This window comes from Anomalospiza imberbis, chromosome 27, assembly GCF_031753505.1.
Source record: "Anomalospiza imberbis isolate Cuckoo-Finch-1a 21T00152 chromosome 27, ASM3175350v1, whole genome shotgun sequence".
Lineage (NCBI taxonomy): Eukaryota > Metazoa > Chordata > Aves > Passeriformes > Viduidae > Anomalospiza > Anomalospiza imberbis.
The window spans coordinates 2979303-2999943 of record NC_089707.1 but is presented as its reverse complement, the minus strand read 5'-3'; the positions used below and the strand labels follow the sequence as shown (position 1 = coordinate 2999943).

Below are 20641 nucleotides of genomic sequence, written 5' to 3'. Positions count from 1 at the left end.
GGCGCAGCTGGCAGCACTGGCTGGCAAAGATCCCTGCTCAGAACCGGCCCAGCCCTTCTTTTGTTCCTTTTTATTAGTAAGGGATTGAAAACATAGTTAAATACATTTCTTTACTGATAATTTACAGCTGTTTCTGCAGCAGAAAATGGGTGCCATTAAGTCAGTAGCAGTAATTCAGGAGACACACGCTCTCAGGTTTTGTCCAGCTCCCTGTGCAGCCAGCCTGAGGGACAGACAGGGTCCAGGATGCCCAGCCCAGCCCTTGCGCAGTCTCAGGGGATGCCAGGCTACACCCAGCCCTCACCTCCAGCCTCCTGCAGGAACAGGGGCAGGAGAATGGGGCTGGGGCCTTGGTTTGTGTCTGAAAGCAGTGGAGGAGGAAAAGTAGAGCTGCAGGAGGGCAGGTCCAGCACTGGAGGCCTCTGTGAGCCACGGTGGCTCTGGGCAAGGTGTGTCCCCTTTCCTGATGGTGACAGGAGTCAGTAAACCACCTCATACACTGTGGCCTTCTTGTCACCAGAGCCCGTAACGATGAATTTGTCGTTGACAGAGATGTCACAGCTCAGGACTGACGAGGACTCCTTAGACTGTGAGTGAGAGGGCAGGAGGTGAGAGCAGGCCTGGAGCCACCATCATTCCCCTGCACAAATGCCTCAGCCCACCTGGAAGATGCTGGCTCCGTAGGGCGCGCGCCAGGCGTTGAGCAGGTTGTCCTTCCCCGTGCTCACGAACCACTTCCCTGGGACAGGAGACAAAGTGGGTGTCAATGGCTGGGCCACCATTCACGGGAGGTGAGCTTGGGGGAATAAAGCACAGGGATAAATCTGAGGCTATCCACAGCCCAGGCAGAAAAAACAGCCCTTGCCTACCGCAGGAGGCGAATTTGAGAGAGAGGACACAGCTCTCGTGGAGGTGCAGCTGGTACTTGTCGGGTTTGGTGACGTGCAGGATCTCCACGTTGCTGCTCTCCATGCCCACCGCCAGCCACTCTCCCATGGGGCAGTAGCCCAGGGAGAAGATCTGAGGAGAAAGACAGGCTCACACAGTGGCCCAGCAGGTCCCAGCTGGCCCCAGGGTGCTGCCAGCGGGCTCCAGCCCTACCTGGGAGCTGAAGTCGTGCTGCTGCAGCTGCCGCCCCTCCCGCAGGTCCCAGCAGCGCACGGTGTTGTCCAGCCCCCCTGTCCACAGCTTGGTGCCATAGTTAGAGATGTCAATGCAGCTGGCACCATCCGTGTGGCCTTGAAACTGCCTGGGAAAGAGGGGGATGGAGAGGACGAGGCCACAGCTGTCAGGGCAGCTGACTCCCTGTGAGCCGGCATCTCCCCCTGTGCCTGCCCTACTGCCCCTGCCCCAGACTCACCTCACCATCGTCTGGTTCTGCAGGTCCCACACCACGATGTTGCCGTCGCTGCAGCAGGAGAAGCAGACTTTGGCGTCAGGGCTGATGGCCAGGGCGTAGCAGGCGGGGGCAGAGGAGGTGAGCTCAGCCTTGATGCGGGGCGTGGGGGCTGCCAGGTCCCAGATGGACAGGGTGCTGGCCTCCCCCCCCACGATCAGGCTGCGGCCGTCGGGGAGCAGCTTGCAGGAACGGATGTAGTTGTCACGGTTCTGTGACAGGCAACAGGGCAAGGCAAGGAGGACATGATGAGCACACAGGGGCTTGCAGGAGACACTTCTCCTTCTCCCACTGCAGATGTGAAAGGCCCCTGTGTCCCCTCCAGTGGAGCCGGGGCACACTGCCCTTCCCAGCCCCAGCCCAAAGGCATTTCTGCTCCTCCTCCTCCTCACCAGGCAGTCCAGCTGAGCCACGGCCGTCTTGGTGCCCGGCTGCCCCACGTCCCAGACCTTGACACAGCCCTTGCCCCCGGTGTAGACGTGTCGTGTGGAGTTGCTGATGGTGACAGCACAGACCACCTCGCCGTGGGTCAGGGTGTGCAGCTGCCGCGCGTGCCGGGGGATGCCGGAGCCGATGAGGGCGTCGGGGGGGAAAGGCACCGGCTGCATCTGCCCGTCGGCGCTGACGTGGAAGGAGTAGGCACTGGAAGGGAGCAGAGCAGTGAGAAGCAGAGCAGAATCCTGCGTGGACAGCAGCCGGTGCCACGCGGGTCCAACGCAGGCAGCACGGTTTGGAGTCAGAGGACATGGAAGGAGAAGGCACTAGAAGGGAGCAGAAGAGAGCCCTGAACAACCCCTGTGTGATGTCCACGGGCAGGAGGTGACCTTTCCGTTAGCCATGCTCAAGCCAAGGTGGAAGGTGCCCAAGCCAAGGTGGAAGGTGCCCGTTGTGCCCTGGCTAATGAGGGGTTTAATTACCCAGCTCCTGGTTACCACCATCTGCCAGCAATGAAATGGCTGCTCTCGGGACTGGAGAGCAGCTCCCCCTCAGCCCAGCCCTGCCCTGGGTGAGCCCTTGGCAGGGAGATGCTCCCAGCACCCACCTCAGCCCCAGCGTGTGCAGCCACTTACGGCTTCCCTCCAGGGATGGTGGAGAGCGAAGAGGAGAGGGTGGAAGCCCTCAGGTGAGGGTGAGACTCAAACGCCACCTGCACAAAGCAAAGGGCACGTGAGGAGCAGAGCAGAGGACACCAAAGCTGGGCTCAGGCCTTTCCCTGCACACCCTGGGACCAGGCCAGCCTGGCGCTATGCAAGCTCCCTGCTCGCTGTGTCCTCCCATGCAGTGACAAAGGCCAAAATGGGTTCCCACAGACACCAGTGGAACCAGCAGAGGCTTCTCTGAGCACGCTAAATCCACCAGCCCCGCATCCCAGCCTGGAAAGGAGCCCTTCCTATGGCTGCACCCCCGGCTCCAGCCCCAGAGGCTGCCCAGGGACAGCGCAGGCCCTGGGGACAGGCAGCAGAGCCGGCGCACTCGGCCTCCCCAGGGTGACTTACCACGGGGGAGCGGCCGTGGAGCAGCGCGCTGCTGGCCTGGGGCACGGAGAGCTGGATGCCCATGTAGAGGCCGGCGGCCGGGAGCTCCCCGCTGAGGGCGGCGTGGGGCACCATCCCCAGGGAGGACGTGTAAGGGCTGGAGGAGCTCAGGGGGCTGCGGAGAGCTGCACGAGGAGAGACCCGCGTCTTGGCCCTGGCGTCACCCGGGGGAGAGGGGCACCTGGTGACTGCACAGCCACCCCCTCCGGCCCCCAGAGCCAAGCCCTGAAGCACCGAGCTTCGTGCAGCACCACCCAAATGACAATTCATCAGAGACAAACAGATTAAACCCCAGCTCTGCCCCAACCACTCAGCAGGTCCGAGCCCACCAGGCGGGTGGCAATGGCAGAGGGGCTCCTGTTGGCCACGGTTCATAGCTCTGATCTTGTGGAGCCAAACGGCCCTGCCAGCTCAGCTGGTGGCAGACAGGGTCCTGCCTCCCTCCCTCCCTCCATCCCGGCCCCACGGTGCTGTCACAGCAGAGCAGCCCCCGTGCTGTCCCTGGACACTCACTGACGGTGTCGGTGCTGGGGGCCTTGGCCGCGGGTGGCCGGAGCGGGACGGCCGAGCTGGGCCCTGGGCCAGGCGTGACGGAGTCACGGGGTGGTGAGGAAGAGGAGGGCTTGGAGGTGGGAGCGCTGGCCGCTGAGTCGGTCTGTGCAGCAGAGGAAAGAAGAGCAGCTTCAGCCGTGGGACCAGAGCCCGGGCCAGCACCACAGCTGGGCCAGCAGCCTCCACACCTTGCAGGGAGGAAGGAGCTCCTGGAGGGAGCTGGGCAAGGACTGGCCATCCAGGCCCTGATGCCCTCTCCTCTCCTTTGCCCCTCGCATGTTCCCGTTCTCCCCACAGCTGCAAATGCTCCATGCAAGCTTTGGCTCACCCCAAAGTGCCCCAACCCCGCAGTGCCCACCAGCACGAGACCCCACGGACACATCTGCTGCTCCCTCAAGCGAAACTCCTCCTGCATGGCAGGGGTGCCCCCATCCCCAGCCTGGGACCAAGAGGATGCCTGGCATGAACTGGCCTCTCCAGTGCCCACAGCTATTTTATTCCCTGCTTTTTTTCCCCCTGCCTCTCCTATTTCTTCTGATTTTTCTGTCTGGGGATTTTGTCGACACCAGCAAAGGGGAAAAAAAAAAAATTAATAACAGAGAAAAGCTACGTGCTGTGCTGGCAGATTGCTCAGGGCGCTTTGTCTGCTCTAATCCGATTGTGCCGGGGAGCTGCTGCTCGCTGCTGCCCACAGCCCCCAGCTGGCTCCTGACCCCAGATGGGGGGACATATCACTTTGTCCCTGCGGTGGCTGGGAGGCCAAGGAGTGGCAGAAACATCCCTCCCCCTTCCCACATGCTGATGTTTCAATCTGAGCGCTGGACTGGTGCTTGGCAAGGAAGAAAGAAAAAAAAAAAAAAACAACAAAAAAAAAAGCAGAAGCAAAAAAAAAAAAAAAAAGAAGGAAAAATCAATTGTTATGAGCAGCTCTGGGGAATCCTGCAGGCAGAGAACACTGCAGAGCCTGTGCTCTGCCCAGCAGCACTCACCCTACCCCGAGGGCATGGACCTCTGTCCCCAGGGTGGAGGGTGCCAGTGGGCACAAACCCCCGGCATTTCTGTCTGGCCATATATGACCATTTCAGACTGGCCACACAGAGAAATTCATGGCCATGCTGCTGGCCCCACATGCCACCCCCAGCCCAGGGGCTCCTCACCGGGCTCTGCTCCTTGGGCTGGCCGGGCGCGGTGCTGCCGCCGGAGCCGCTGGACGCGGGGCTCCCGGGCAGCTCCCGGCGGGATGGAGCCAGGCGGCGGCTGGGCGAGCGGCCGGGGCTGCCGGGCTCCGAGAGTGGGTCCTGGGGGGAGAACAGCTCTGTGGGAAGCAGGAACCCCTCAGTGTAGGAGGACAGGCATGACAGGGAGCCTGGGGAGCCACCACTGCCAGTCCCCTCAGCCTGAATGAGGCGCATCCGCTCTGCTCCCCTGGATGAGAAATGGCCTCGGTTTTTCTCTTTGAACAAAGTGAGAGGTGACAGCAGGTTCAGAGGACACTGGTGGCCACAGATGCCTTCACAAGGAGGGATGGAGATCAGCACACATGAGGAGCTGAGGCTGCCATTTCAGAGGCAAGGCAACCCTCAGCTCTTGCACTCCCGTTCAACCAGGTCTGTGACTTTTTATCAGCACAATGAGTAGCTTTCATAAGCGTCATTTGCTGCAGAAATTCCTCCTGATCTTCCTTTCAGGGCTTGTATTCTCTTAGGAAGTGACACGAGTGAAAAAAGACCTCATACCTTTCTCTCCCCTCTGTCTTCTAGGAAAGGAACAAGCATGTCCCCACAAACATCTTCTCTACCACGAACAGTGGTGGCTGGGATCAAGTTCTGTCAGGTGTGCCTCAGACAGGAAAGGCTATACTAGAAGCATGTGGCACTTCCATTGCAGCAGACTGGAATTCAGTGAATGCCCTGCACTGAGGTGAGTTAAAGTCGAGGCTGCTCGAGGGCCAGGCAGGGCAGGACCTTGGTGGGCTCCAGGCCTGGGGCTGGCAGGGCCAGGGTGTGCCACGAGGTTCCTGCCACCTCCACCCACAGGAGCTGCCAGCAGCAAGCCCAGCTCCATGGAGCTCTCATCCCAGCTTATCAGCCTCCCCATATGGGATGCTGCAGCAGAGGGGCTGAAAGGGGATTGTGAAGCAGAGCCAAGCCTGTGGCTGGCAAAGCTGAGCCCTGGCTGGCACAGCCTTCCCAGAGCAGTGGGAGTGGAATCAGTCTTGGCTGGCACAACACACTGGAGCAGGGCTGGCACGTGTCCTGGCTGGCCACTGCTGCCCAGCAGCAACGAGCTGGAGCCTAAAGAACCCCAAAGCTGGGGAACCAGAGTCCTAAACCCAACAACTGCAGCTTGAGCAGGATGCCTTGCCAGGCTCCAAGGGCTTACCTCATCCACCACCAGGTTGTAGTCACTCTTGTCCCCATCGCTGTCCTGTGAGGAGGGAGAAATCCAGAAGGGCTCAGTCAGGACAGGGAGATGCTGGACCAGGCTCTGTGATCTGTCCCAGGACCCCAGAGGGACCCATTTTCTCCTGTACATCACTCCCTGGACCCATTTTCTCCTGTACATCACTCCCTGGACACATTTTCTTCTGTACATCACTCCCTGGACCCATTTTCTCCTGTACATCACTCCCTGGACCAACGCCAACCACGTCCTGCAGGCAGCGACCAGCCCTCGGGCTGAAGGGCCTCCCTGGGGCTCCTCATTTGGTTTGTTCTTGCTCACAGGACACCAGCCCTGTGCAGCAGGGCGGGCACAGGGCTCCCCAGCCACCTCCCCAGCCCAGCCCTGCCAGCCCCAGCCCTTGGGGCACTCACAGAATGCCCAGGCAGCTCCTTCTCCTCCCGCTTCCTCTTCAGCCCCGTGCGCTCCTCGTCCTGCAGGCTCTCGGCGGGGGAAGAAGAAATGCTCTGAGGCAGAGGGAGAGGAAGGTGTGAGAGCCACTGTGAGGGCAGGCAGCCACCCCTCAGCTCTCAGTGGGGTCAGGCCCTGCTCCATGACCACCTCCATCCTCCAAAGCATCTCCCTGGCTGCTGGGAAGGACCCCAAAGCACAAAACCCAGAGCCAAGCAAGGGAGATCCACCCGTGCAGAGACAAGGAGCCAGGGTGGAGCAGAAATCCCCACTGGAGCCGTGTTTACTTCACCTCAACCCTGCCACGAGGCTTGGGAAGCAGAATGGAGCCAAGCAGGCAGAACAGCCCTCCCCCAGATGCTGCTGGCAGCTGCAGGGGTGTCACACATCCCCTGGCATCCCCACACTGGTGACAATGCAGCCAGAAGGTGACAGAGATGCCCCGTGCCAGGGCTCCCTGCAGCTGACTGCTCCCAGCACAGGCACATCAGCAGCTGTGACACTGAGCCAGGGGGCAGAAAGGGCCATCCCTGTCCCCCAGCCCTGTCTGGAGGAGGTGTCTGGGCAGTCAGGGAATCACAGACACCTCCTCTCCTATAGATCAATGCCTACAATTCCCCAGTGGAGATCATTAACCCTTCCTTCCCCTGCCTGTACCCTGGATTCTGCAGAGCTACTGTAGAGCCTGGGAAGAGAGTCACAGCTCTGGGACTGGGGGGGATCCTAAAAGGGAGGGGGCAGCCAAGGACTGCAGAGGGGCTGAGAGCTCTGAGACCTGTTCAGAATGATTCCTAAACTGGAAACTCCTTGAAAAGGACAGAGCTGGTTATTTTGGGAGCAGCCCTTGATCTTTAGCTCCTTGCATCAGCAAAGACTGAATTGAGGTGGCCCAGAACCTTCAGTTACAAAACCCCGATGCAAACACAGCCCACCCAGGCCAGCAAAGCTCACCCAGCAGCCCCATCCCTTCCCAGGAGCCAGTGGCCAGCTTGGAGCACACTGGAGATGCCATCAGGGCCAGCTGAGGCCACTTGCCTGTCACAACTTACCCGGCTTGGGGTGTGCTCTGGAACCAGGCAGCAGCAGGGAGAGCATCCCAGGTCCATGGCAGAGCAGAGGGGAGGACAGGGAGAGGTTGTTAATGCCAAACTTGTGCCCCACAAACCCAGGCAGGAAGGAGAGAGGGGCACAGCAGGGAACAGCAGGACAAGGTTTAGAAAACAAACAAATAAAAAATCACACCTGCTTTCCCACTTTGCCCACCTGAAGAGAGGATTCTCTGCTGTCTAACGGGACGTCAGCACTTTGGTGCTCCTCAGAGAAGCAGGGGAATCTCTATCCACCCACCTCCTCCCAAGAACTTATCCCAGCTCTGGTATCTCTTCCCTAGACATGACAACAGGTCCAAAGGCACCAGGAGGGGAGAGCTGGCCGCCAGCTGAGATCCCCTGAATCACACCCATCCTATTTCCTTAGGAAGCCATGCCTTAAAGCCCTGCTTGGAAACTCTGAGGCTTTTGTACATGCACAGCAAAGCAGGTCCACTTCCCTGAGCCCAGGGAAGGAGTGCCAGGCATTTACTGCAAATACGAGCACAGGGTTGTGGGCTGGGCTTCAGCAACCTTCCCTGGCTGAGTTTTGTTCCTAAAGATCCACCAGTGTTTAGAGAGAACGAGCCCAGGTCCCTGCTGGCAAAATGAGGCAGGGATGGGAAGCTGAGGGATTCTTGTAGGCACTGCTCCAGGGCCGTGGTCTGGAGTGGGACCAGATGCCTGCCATCAGCCCTGTGCACCCCTGGCTCAGCTTGACTCACACCAGCTCTGGCTAACTATGGCAGAGCACTGAGGATTAACCCCAGACAGATGGAGCATTTCAACCTTTTTTTTTTTTTAATAAGGAATGGCCCTCACCACGGCCAGACACCCAGGCTGAGAGAAGTTCTGGCTGGAGGCACAGGCTGCCTGGGCTCTGAGGGTTAAGCAGGCTCAGCACAGCACAGCCTGCTTTTATTCTCTCTCTCTGGACTTTGTTTTCCTCCTTTGTGGAAGCCATCCTTAAAGAAACACGGGCAGGATTTGAGCTGCAGACAGCTGTGTGCAGGGGGGCAGAGCTGCCACCGACAGCTTCCTGCTGCTCTTTTCATCACCTTGAAATCCTACAGGCCAAACCAGACCATGGGAACCTGCAGCAAACCCCACCCAGTGCCTGGCTTTGCTGCTGCTCTTGGGTCCTGACCCAAGTGCATCTCAGTCAGCACCTTCCCCAGGGGAGTCTGCAGGGAAACATCACTCCTGCTAAATCCGGCTGCCTGTTTCTAGCCCACAGAGCTGCCCAGAGCCTCTCTCCTTGCCCCAGCCTCCTCTCAGCACAACCACTCCATGCTTGTGCTCTGAAAAGGTGACTTGAGCTCAGAGCAGCTCCTCCTTTGTGCAGCCCTTGAGCAGCAACAGGCCACGAGCAGAGCTGGGCAGAGTTACTAATTTGGCCCAGGCCTGCCAATAGCATTCAGAGCACTGATTTAACGATGATTAAATATTGATGATGTTTGTAAGGCACTCGCTGATCCTGACAGGAGGAGGCACCCATCTGGACTAGGAATTAGTGTAATTTACACGACACAACACAGGCAATGAGGCTCTGCTTTCTAAATTCCTTGCCCCAGGCTTGTGGCTGTCACAGTTTCTACCGGGCTTGCAAGCAGTATTTTCCTTAAAAGTCTCATCTTTAAGTATCAGATCTTTACTTGGTGTAAAAAGAGAGGATTTCTTTGTGGTGGGGACCTCCCAGCTGCCTCATGGAGGGGGGAGACCTTCATGCACTGGAAACACCCAGGGGAGCAGGGAGAGCTGTGTGTGTGCACAAACACTTGCCCAGGGCCAGGGCTGCACACACAGCATCTCTGCAGAGCAGCAGTTCCCAGGTCACAAACAGAGCCAGCCTCCTGGGGCTGCAGGCATTCCATGAGCTGGATTTGCCATCCCCGGGGATGCAGCAGCCAGGAGCCTCAGCAAAGAGGCAGAGCAGGCAGCAGGATCCCTGCACACGCTGGCCAGCCTTTAAAGGGTTAACCCGGCTGTGCTTCTTCCCCTTACCTCTGTTCTCCCCATCCTGGGCCACTCTGTCCTCCTTGGTGGCCAGCTGAACCTGTGCCATCAGTGCCCCCGAGAGGGCCAGGAGCCCCGAGGTGCCGCTGGCCCCGCTCAGGCTAGGGGGCTGCATGCTGGAGGGGTGGGGTGTCAGCGGGAGGGGGGATGCGTGCTGGGAGAGGTGCTGAAGCTGCTGCTGCTGCTGAAAGAGAAAGAGCAAATGGTCCTGGAGGTGGAGGAGGCAGCCGCAGCCATGGCCGGGCCCTCCCCTCCCTTCCCCTCCCTCCCCTCCCTCCCCGCGGGCTGCGAGGCCAAGCGCGATGGGATGAGACAGGGATGAGACAGGGATGGGGAGGGGGCAGCGGAGCTGTGGGGGCTGCACAGGCTGGGTGACACCCCTGCCCCTTCCCCCCGGGGCTGTCTGGGCTCTGAGGGTTCAGCAGGCTCAGCACAGCCTCTTTTATTCTCTCTCTGGACTTTGTTTTCCTCCTGTGCCCCTTCCACCCACTGCCCCATCCACCCGCGAGTCCCTCGCTGCTGCAGACGCGAGCCCAAGCCATGGCTGTGCCCTGCTCTGCCCAGGGCGTGTCCCACAGGGCACCCAACACCTTCAGGACACCGTGGCAAACCCCTTTCACCACAATGGGTGTGCCAAACTAGTAAAAACCCCAAAATAGTAAAAAAATGGGTGTATCAAAATAGTAAAACCCCTTAAATAGAAAAAAATGGGTGTATTAAAATAGTAAAATCCCTTAAGTGGTAAAAAATGGGTGCATCAAAATAGTAAAAACCCTTAAATAGTAAAAAATGGGTGTATCAAAATAGTAAAAAACCCCTTAAGTGGTAAAAAATGGGTGTATCAAAATAGTAAAAAACTCTTAAATAGAAAAAAATGGGTGTATCAAAATAGTAAAAAACTCCCAAATAGTAAAAAATGGGTGTATCAAAATAGTAAAAAACTCTTAAATAGAAAAAAAATGGGTGTATCAAAATAGTAAAACCCCTTAAATGGTAAAAAATGGGTGTATCAAAGTAGTAAAAAACTCTTAAATAGAAAAAAATGGGTGTATCAAAATAGTAAAACCCCTTAAATAGTAAAAAATGGGTGTATCAAAATAGTAAAACCCCTTAAATGGTAAAAAATGGGTGTATCAAAGCAGTAAAACCCCTTAAATAGAAAAAAAATGTGTGTTTCAAAATAGTAAAACCCCTTAAACAGAAAAAAATGGGTGTATCAAAATAGTCAAATCCCTTAAATGGTAAAAAATGGGTGTATCAAAATAGTAAAAAATTCTCAAATAGTAAAAAATGGGTGTATCAAAATAGTAAAACCCCTTAAATGGTAAAAAATGGGTGTATCAAAGTAGTAAAAAACTCTTAAATAGAAAAAAATGGGTGTATCAAAATAGTAAAAAACTCTTAAATAGAAAAAAATGGGTGTATCAAAATAGTAAAACCCCTTAAATGGTAAAAAATGGGTGTATCAAAATAGTAAAACCCCTTAAATGGTAAAAAATGGGTGTATCAAAGTAGTAAAATCCCTTAAATGGTAAAAAATGGGTGTATCGAAATAGTAAAACCCCTTAAATAGAAAAATATGGGTGTATCAAAATAGTAGAATCCATTAAATGGTAAAAAATGGGTGTATCAAAGTAGTAAAATCCCTTAAATAGAAAAAAATGGGTGTATCAAAGTAGTAAAACCCCTTAAATAGAAAAAAATTGGTGTATCAAAATAGTAAAACCCCTTAAATGGTAAAAAACGGGTGTATCAAAGTAGTAAAATCCCTTAAATAGTAAAAAATGGGTGTATCAAAATAGTAAAAACCCCTTAAATGGTAAAAAATGGGTGTATCAAAACAGTAAAAGCCCTGACCTCCCCCATCACTGCCTGAACTCCCGGGCAGGAGAGGGTCTTTGCCCACAGCCAGGCAGTGCGACTCACCCCGACGATGCTGTTGAGCTCGCCCATGGTCACCTGCTTGGCCCGCTCCACTGCCTGCAGGACCTGCTGCTGGTGCTGGGGACGAAGAGCACGGGGGTGCTCACACCCTGCTCCTGCCTGGAGGGAGCACCTGGCTCCACACTGCCCCACGCACCCCTGCACAGCCCCTTCTCCCACCCCTCCAGCCCAGGCACGGAGGTTTTCTTCCCCAAAATCTCCCCAGAATGTTCAGGCTGGACTTTGATTCGCCCCTTCCCAAGAAGCCAGAGCGATCTGATGCACACCCCCTGCCTCCTCCTTACCTCCTGCGTCAGGAAGGGAATCATCTGGGCACAAATGGCACTCAGCCTCTTGACAATCTCTGCCTGAAAGAAGAAGCACGTATCAGCAGGTATCACCAGAGATCACCCATCCTGTTCCCCTGCAGCATCCTGCAAACACTCAGCCTCTGCGGAGGAGTTCACCTCTCCCCACCCACGCCCTCTTGGCGGAAATTCTCCTGCTGCCTCTGCATCCCTGCTGGGATTTCCCGAGCTGCTGCCAAGGGAGGGCTCTGCCCAGGGCTGCTGGACCCCCTTAGGCTGCCAGGCACATGGGAGGGAACCCACGCCTAAATCCCTGCGTGGCCCCAGGCCAAGGCAAGCTCCAAGCTGTCAGTCCTTTCACAGCCCAGCTGGCTTTGCTCAGCCCAAACCCATCCTGGCTTTGCGGGCAGGGACGGAGGGGAGCCGAGCCACAGGCGCTGGCAGTGGGCCCTTCCCTGTGCCTTCCCTTCCCAAACATCCAACTCAAAGCCAGCAAGCAGGGTGCAGAACTGCACAGATTCAGCCCTCTCGGCATCGGACCAGCAAATCCCACAAGATACCTGCCCTGACCCAGAGCAGGGACTCCACTCCCATCCCCATCAAGCCTTGGGACAGGTCCCCCTGCCCCTTCAGAGGCACAAAGCACCCCCAGACCTGCCCCTGCCCACAGGGGAATGCAGAAAACCCGGTGCATCCTCTGAGGAGAGGCTCTGTGGCTGCAGACAAACCCACAGCGTTCCCACCAGGGCAAGCGGCACTTCCGAGGAAAGGGGCTGCGACTTCCAGCCCAGCCTCTCCAAGAGCAAACCCGCATCTCCTGGGGAAAATTGGATTTCCCCCCCCTGCTGTAAATCCAGCCCGGGACTGGCTGCTCTGAAGGGTTTTATCAGCTCAAGTTTCTGACAATCCCCGCCGGTGTTGCAGAGGTCAAACCAGGCTGGGAGCCAAGGGAGAACAAAGGGAACATTTACCTGCTGTGCCCCACACCCACCAGCACCCTGTGCTCACCTGCAGGTCCCAGCTGCTCTCTCAGCCACTGCCACCGTGCCCACAGAGCCAGAGACCCCCTCCTGCCCAGGCTCCCACTCCTCAACCACTTGGCCACCACCTCGTGGGCAGAGTCCCCGGTCCCACGGGGCTTGGGCCGCCCCTGGCTCCCAGTCCCACTGGATTTTGGAGTGTGTAAGGGTGGCAGGAGTGTGCTCGTGGTCCCCAGCACGCTCCCTGCTAACAAAAGGAGCAAACTCGGAGGGGCTGAGCCAGCTGGAGGGATATGGCAGTTGACTTGCCACTTTGTCAGGCATTGGTCCAAACTAATTTCCCTGGCAGAGAGCCCATGATGACTAGATTGATAAATCTGAAGAGGGAAAGCAAATTAACGCTGGAACAAAAGGGGAACCAGGGAAGGGTGAAAACACTCCTCTGGCTTTGGGAAAGGAAAAGGGGATTAAGAAAAAAAGAAAAGAAAGACAATCCATTTGCCTCTGGGCTCTAGCTCCTGCTGTTTCCTCCACAGCTCTCCTTCAAGTGGGGCCCCAGGGAAGCACTGCAGGGAGGCACCAGGGCTCACAGCAGGGCTCTGAGTGGTTCTCTTTGGGATGGGGAACTCAATAACACATCCTGACAACTGCTGGATCCCTTTGCAGCCAGTCCCTCGAACAGAGCTGTGTCACATCTCCCGTGCCACAGGGCTCAAGGGAGATAATTTTCCAACAAAGTCTCCAACCTCGGCCTCTTCCCCACCCTCCCCTGCTGCTGTCCCAGCCCTCGCTGCACTTACCTGCTTGTGCATTTCAATGTTCAGGCCGTAGGACATCTCGTAGTACTGAGAGGGAAACCACAAGACAGCCTGGTTAGGAGCTGTCCACAGCAACTGGCCCAGGACCAGCCTGGGGTTTGGCTGGCTCCAGCCCACGAGGAATGGCTGGCACACTGCGCCAGGAGCCGGGGACAAGGCAGGGAGCAGTCACAGGCTGTTAACACCTGCAATTTGTTGAAGCCAGGGGAAGCCAGTCCTGCTGTCCCCCCAGATCCTGTCCTGGCTCATCCCACCCCACTTGGAACCTGTTACAGGTTTCACCCTTCAGCAGCCACCAGTGACTCTGCCAGGGGTGCTGACCCCAATCCCCCACACCTGGGCAGAAAAGGGCACCGGAGGATCTGCTTTCCCCCCAGCAAATCCTGTTCCAAGGGTAGCAATGCACCTCTGGAAATCCCTGAGCCGCCAGGATGTGGGGAGGGATCCCAGCTGATGGGTGAGAGGAACATGCCCTGCAATATCAACACCCAGCCCCACAGACAGGGCTGTATTCACCCCCGGGATGGGCTTTGCCCAAATTCACATTTTTTGCCTCTTGGATGGTGTCACTTGGGTTCCCCCTTTCCCCAGAGGGGCCAGTAAAGTCAAATGCTGAAGGAGAAGGAGCTGCTCTGCTGTCCCCATCCTCTTTCCTTCCTCCCAGCAGCTCCCCTGCTCCTGGGAGGCTCTGGCTGGTGCCCAGGTCAGTCTGTCTTGGGGCCTGTTAACCCTTCATTGGCAACTGTGGAGGGCTCCTGCCCTGCTCCTTCCCTTTCCACCCAAACCACGAGCCTTGGAGCATCAGTTCTTAAATATCCACCCCTTGGGAGAGAGAGGGGAAGGAGTTGGGAGCTCTCTTATAAGGCCAGATAGAAAAAGGTAAAAAAAAAAAAAAAAACCCAAAAAACCGAAACAACAACAAAAAAAAAAAAAAGAGACAAAACCTATGGCAGGATTCCCGGGCTCAAGCAGCACTGAGCACCAAGAGCCAGCGTTGCTAGAAATGGTGATTAACTCCTTCCTCCCTCCCATCTCCCCAGCCCCAAGGTCAGCACTGGGCAGGGCAGGGGCTGAGAGGAGCCCCAGCCCCCAGATCTGTGTGAGGGCAGCAGCCCAGGGGGACAGCCCTTCAGGGGGGGCAGGGGGACACGGCAGGGCCAGCTCACCATGACATAATGTCTCTGCATCTCTGTCTTCTCGCTCACCAGCTTCTCACATTCCAGCTTCAGGCTGCAAAGGGGAGCCAGGGCTTCCATTCACGGACCTGCAGCTCCTGCCCCATCCCTGGGGCAAGCTCAGCACATCTCCTGCGTGCCCCCGCGGGCTCCCGGGGCTGCAGGGGTGTCACACACCCTCCCTGGGGCACCTGCACCCCACGGCTGTGCTGTGCACACACCTGTAGCACCCGCCCAGGGCTCTGTGCCCTCCCTGCCCCTACACCCCGCTCAGCCAGAGGAAACGCGGCTGCTCCCCGCCTTGGGACCCCCGCTCAGGACCTGGCACCCCGACTGTCGCTTTCTCGCTGCCCCTCAGCCCAAACCCCTCTCCTCTTCCTCCCTCCCCCAGGCTCCTTTTCTCCACCTCCTCCTTCCCCACTTTCCCCCCTGCTGGAACGCTCCAGCCTCCCTCGCCCCATCACAGCTCAGCCCCAGGCGCTCCCTCCATCCCGACCCCGTCCCCGTCGCCCCCCGCCCCACCTGTGGTACTGCGCCTGCAGGAACTGAAATTCCTCCTTGATGCGGTCGCAGATTTCCAGCACCGAGAACTTGAAGGGCTGCCCGGGCTGCAGCGGAGAGACAGCCCGGCTGGAGGCTGCGGCTCGGTCCCGCGGCCCGGCCCGGCCCGGCCCCGCCGCCCCCGCGGCACTTACCGGGTGCCGTCCCTGCGGGAACATCCTGAGCGCCCGGGCTCCCGGCCCGGCCCCCCCGCTCCCCGGGCGCTGCTGCTGCCCGCCCCTCCCGGGACACGGGGGTGCCTCGGCTGGGCGGGGAGCCGGGGTTTCGCCGGGCGGCTCCGCCGGGGCGCGGGCGGCGGTCGCGGGGTCTCCGCTCGCCCCCGGCGGGGCCGGGGCGGGGCAGGGGCGGCCCCGGTGGGGGGAAGCGGCCGCTCGGCCCCGCGCGCCCCGGCCGCCCGTGCCCGCTTAAGGAGGCGCGTTCCCGCGGGGCTCGGGACAGCGCGAGCGCGGCACCGGAGCTCCCGCGCCGGCCCCGCGCGAGCGCGGCGATGCCGGAGACCGACGGGAGCCCGGGCAAGGCGCCGGCCCTGGAGCCGCCGCTGCTGTCCCGAACGGAGCCGCTCGGGAGGCGCCCGCCCGCACGGCGGCCCCGGCCCGGAGCTCACCGGGCGCCTCCCCCGCCCCGGGCCCCGCCACGCGCGCGGCCCCCAGCGCGGTGCCGCTCGCGCGCGCGGCCCGGAGCATCCCCCGTCCCCGGGGCAGCCCGGTCCCCGGGGAGCGACGCCGGGCGCTGCTACCGCCCCCGACGCTGCGGGCGGACGCGGCACCGGCCGCCGGCGGGGCAGCGCCCGGGGGCGGACATCACAAACGAGTGCAGCCGGACAGTGTTTGCCGGGCCGGGGACCCCAGGGGCAGCGGGGCCCGGTGCACAGTCAGGCCGGGGTCCCTGCGGACTAGACCCCCGGTGTGCCCCGGGCAGCCCCACCGGGAGGGGCGGGAACGGCGAAGCCTCCCCATCCCATCCCATCCCGTCCCCTCCGCCCGCTCCACCTTAACCGGCCCCGCAGCCCGCAGCGGCGGCGCTCGCACCGGCCATTGGCTGCCGCTGCGGGAGCGCCAGCCAATCGCCCTGCGCGGTTCCCACATGGGCTCGTGACGCCAGAGAGCGGGATGGCCAATAAGAAGTGAGCGGGCGGCCGGAGCCCCCAAGGAGGCGCCGCGGGGCACGCCGGGAGTTGTAGTCAGCCCTTGGCTACGCCCTCACGGCGGCGGCGCCCCGGGCCGGTGCGTGCCGTCCTTGCCGCCGCCGCGGGCCCGGGGAGCGGCCCGGCCCACGTCTGCCGCGGGGCTCGGCCCAGCGCCGGGAGCAGGCGGGGCTCCCGCCGCGGGCGGCCCGGGCAGGCAGACTGCGCGGCCCACGAGGCCTTGCGGCTGCCGCCAGCTGCCACTCAAAGTAACGTGGGGCGGTGAGCGGCGGCGGCTCGGGAGCGAGGGCCGCGGGCCCGGCGGCTCCGGGGCCGTGGGGCTCCTGCGGCCGAGGAGCGCTCCCGCGGAGGGTCCCGGAGGGGATCTCACCGAGGGGCCCTGCCCGGTCCCCCGCGACCCCTCCAGCCGCGGCTGCTGCGAAGTCACCGCGCTCGGGGGTGGGAAAAGCGAGCGAGGAGCAACCTTTAAATATTGCAGGACCCAGCTGTACCTGGGCACTGCGCAGGCAGGCACAGGGTTAAATATTTAATGCCTCACATTTCTTCCTGATATTTTATTCATTGTGTTATTTACGTGGTGCGTGCTGGCAGCGGCCGGGGCAGGGACAAGGCGCTGGGCACTGGAGGCTCTCCCTCTTCTTGCCCCCCTGCCATCCCTCCAGCCCCTGGTGTCCCTGCCTCTCCTCCCCAGCCAGGACTGGGGGCTCTCCCGGCACTGGCCAGGCTGGCCCCAGACCCTGTCAGTCCCAAGCAAGGAGCCAACCCAGCCCCAGCAGTTGCCCCTTTACCTTTCCCTGGCCACAGGTGTTCTCTGGGCAGATCCACTGACTCGGGCAGTGATGGACACCAGCTTCAAACCCTCCAAAACCCTCCCTTCTGTGCAGTCACATAGATGTTTTCTGTGTTTACATCCTATAGCTGCATGTTTTAATCCAAATGTAAAGTTTTAAAGGATTTTTTTTCTCTGTGTGTATGTGTTGCCTTATTGGGACAGCTGAGTTTTTTGGTTTTTTTTTTAAGGAAAGTGTATTTTCAAAGGCTGGAAACATTTCAGATCGTGTTTCAAGGAGAGGATAGACCGAGGAGATGTTTTGCAGCGTTTTTCAAAACTCCTTTCTGAAAATTGCCAGTTTTCCTTCGGCAGTCTCTGTGCTCCTGTCACAGGTAAAGCTGGAGCAGGCAGCTCCGGAGTGATGGGTGTCACACGTGTCTTGATCAGCCTCCATCAGTGATTGACAAGAGCCCTGGAGCAGCACAGCCTGTAACCCAGAGATTAATTTGTGTTTGGATGGGAGTAAACAACAGCACTTAACCCTTGGCACCCCCAGCAGCAAGAGGAGATGGTCCTGCTGCTGTCCCTGGCCATGGGGACCGTGCTGGGCAGTAGCCACAGCCCAGACCTGGCTGTCACCACTGCAGGATGCTCAGCCACCCCCTGCAGAGCCCCAAAGGACGAGGATGTTTGAAATCCATGCTGGGATCAAGAGGCAAATACTCTGACAGCAGCAGAGAAATCAAACCAACGCAGGCTTTGGGACACCCAGGAGCTCCATCTGAAACTGGATCCCAGCAAGAGAGGTTGCTGCTGTTGGAATTACCCCGGGATTTTGCCTTTCAGCTCCCTCCCTGAATGCCAGCCTGGCACAGGGGAGCACAGGGCAGCCCAGCTCTGTCCTGCTCCATGCCATGGTGGTCCCACACACAGCCCCTGTGTCCAGCACATCTCCAGAAGGGATGCTCAAGGGCAGAGCTCACCACGTTTTGCAGAGACACCAAGGGTGGCTGTGGCTCATCAAACCATCCTATTTTCAGCTGCTTGTTTGCCTACTTGAATGAGGAGGCACAAACTCAGCAGAGTAGTTCCTGGCACGGTCAGACAACGTGAATTTCCCAGGGCAGCTGGCACAAACAGGGACCTCATCCTGACTGGAGTCAGCCCTGGAATGGTCATGGGATGGGAAGGGGAACTGAGGAAAGGATCTGGCACCAAACCAGTGAGATCTAAGCCAAAGCCGTACTGGAACCCAAGGTTCCCCAGTTCCCTGAGCTCCACTTCCAGGACCAAACTGCAGCTCCCCATCCCCAAAACCCCAGTGCTGGTGTCCACTCTCCAAAGCCACATGTCCCCAGAGCCCTTGGGGACAGGTGTCCCCTCCAGGTGTCCCTGGTTCCAGGGGCTGCAAAAGAGGAGTGGGAGCCCTCAGAGCACCCCAGCAGCTGACAGACTCCGCTCTCTGCCTTCGATCCGTGTGTTGGCTCCTCTTTGCACTTACCAGCTCTGAGTGGTTTTTAATTATTGATGCCTCCTTTAGCTTTTATCTGGTGCTCGCTGCAGCCAGGAAGAGCTCGGCATTCCTGCATTAGCGGTGAGCTGGGAAGGAAGCCCTGCTCCTCCACCGTTGCTGTGCCATTGTTTCAGGCAGAGCTGGGCTGTAAAATGAGGAGGGTGGGAGCCACAGGGGGATGTGCCAGAGGCGACTCCGACTCCCGCTGGGGGTTCTGTCCTGCGGGAAAGAGCCAAACAAGTGACATCCAGTGAAAAACTGCCAGCTGCTCGCTGCATGGAGGAGGAAGGAGACCGGGGTTTGACCCTCCAGTGCCAGGCAGGTGGAAGGGAGGAGATGGGTGACAGCAGAGTTTTGTCAAACCCCTGGCAGCTGTGAGCAGGAATCCATGCCAAGCCTGGGTTAATGCTGCGCTGCTTGGTGCTCAGGACATGGGCACTGCCAGGTGGGGTCCTGGCCCTGCCCTCTGCCCCCCGTGTCCACGGCAGCCTCTGTGGGCAGCGGGGCAGGGGCTGCCACCGCGTGTCTCTCAACCCACCCTTTATGAGTCAGGGCTCTGCTGAGTTTTCCCAAGGATCCTGGGACAGCAGAGCTGGTTCTCAGACCATCAGCCCTGTCCCATCCCTGTCCCACTCTGGCACCACGAGCTCTGGAACACAAGGAGAAAGGGCTTCTCTGCCAAGAGCCAGTCTCAAATCATCCCTGAGCAGCTTTGGGGGCCCCTTGTCAGCTGTGTCCTTGCAAGTGCTGAGCTGTTCTGCAGGGCCCGAGAGGGGCTCCTGCATTCTGAGAGGTTACAAGGCCTGTTTGGAAGGAGAGAAGCTGTTTCCTCAATTCTGCAGCTACTGGGAGAGTCACGAGGGAGGCGTTTTTAACCCTTTTCTTTGCTGTTGGTGTGGGTTAGACTTGCAGTTTGTTATGTGGTTAAGATTTGAGCCGAAATCTGGGCTCAGTGCCTTATGAAATGACTCCCTTTGGAGAGTGGTAAACAGAGCCAGGCTGGAAGCACAGGGAACAACCCTGCTCCTCAGTAGGATGGGATATCAGGGTGCCCCCCAACCTGCAGGGAAATGCTTTGGGAATGGAACATCGTGGGAAGAAGGAGCAGAGCACAGGGTTCAGCTCAGCACCTGCTGGAAGGTGCAGGTGATTTGGAGAGCCCAACAGTTTTCTCTTCATGCTTTAACAGAGGGTCAGCTCCCCAGAGGGAGCAGGGAGATCCCCACAGCCCAGTGCAGAGCAGCTCCCCAGCCCCAGTAGCCTCGTGGTTTGTCCAACCCCCTTGCCCAGTGAAGCAAGGCCGCTGATTAGCTCCAACAAGAGCGACCTCTGTTCCTGAAAGCAGCCCTGAACAATTTCTCCTAAATCCTCCTCCCTCGCATATCCACCAGGAGTAACATCCCCTCTCCCAGGGCTGCCCACAGGCTCTGTAACCCACCAGCCCCTCCACACCTCAGTGCTGGGTGCACCAGGACTCCCCCAGCAGGCTTCCTCCCCAGAGGAAGGAAATTTTCCCACTCCAACTGGCCTAAGAGATACCGAGGGGAAGATGTTATCAGGGTGGAGCAGGCTCTGAAGCCAGAGGACAGCTCTAATTATCGAGAGCCAATTCCATTACAGCAATCTCAGCCCCAGGGCACCGCAGGCCGGATTTTCCAGAGGGGCCTGAGAGCCACAGAAGTAGCTTATCCTCTGTGCCCACAGGAAAAATGAATTATGCACACACAGAGCAGACCCGTGGCAGCCCGCGGGGACCTCCACACGTGTTACCAAAGCAGCACAGAGCTGACAGACCTCAGGGGCACTTCGCTCCTTGCTTTTCTTCTGGAGAGTCCCCCCTGCCCTCTTTTCACCACCCACCACTTTCACCTTGAGCTCGTTTGTTCTGGCTTTGCCCGGGCATCCTCCCGGCCCCGGTTCCAGCAGATTGCAGCTGTGGCACAGTCCCCACCTCTGTCCCAGAGCCACAGGGACTTCGTGGGAATGTGGTCCCATTCCACCAACCCT

At 58.7% G+C, this 20641-nt stretch overlaps 1 protein-coding gene across 4 annotated transcripts; it reads right to left on the bottom strand.

The window, feature by feature from the left end:
• Positions 1–55: 55 nt before the first annotated feature.
• Positions 56–15379, bottom strand: TLE2 (TLE family member 2, transcriptional corepressor). 4 transcript variants are annotated; one of them, XR_010993814.1, is made up of 19 exons: positions 15167–15379; positions 14636–14699; positions 13452–13496; positions 11669–11731; positions 11367–11441; positions 9429–9621; positions 7386–7402; positions 6300–6392; positions 5866–5910; positions 4641–4781; positions 3445–3586; positions 2893–3056; positions 2467–2543; positions 1789–2038; positions 1361–1608; positions 1102–1245; positions 870–1020; positions 663–739; positions 56–587 (listed from the first exon to the last, which is right to left on the bottom strand). XR_010993814.1 is itself a non-coding variant. In XM_068173868.1 (19 exons), exons 1-19 carry the CDS (start codon positions 15361–15363, stop codon positions 480–482), a joined length of 2298 nt encoding a protein of 765 aa, XP_068029969.1. In that variant the 5' UTR covers positions 15364–15379; the 3' UTR covers positions 56–479. The 4 variants fall into 4 exon arrangements, 3 of the variants coding, with proteins under 3 accessions (XP_068029969.1, XP_068029971.1, XP_068029970.1); XM_068173868.1 differs by having other exon boundaries at positions 1102–1249; XM_068173870.1 differs by having other exon boundaries at positions 1366–1608.
• Positions 15380–20641: the final 5262 nt, after the last annotated feature.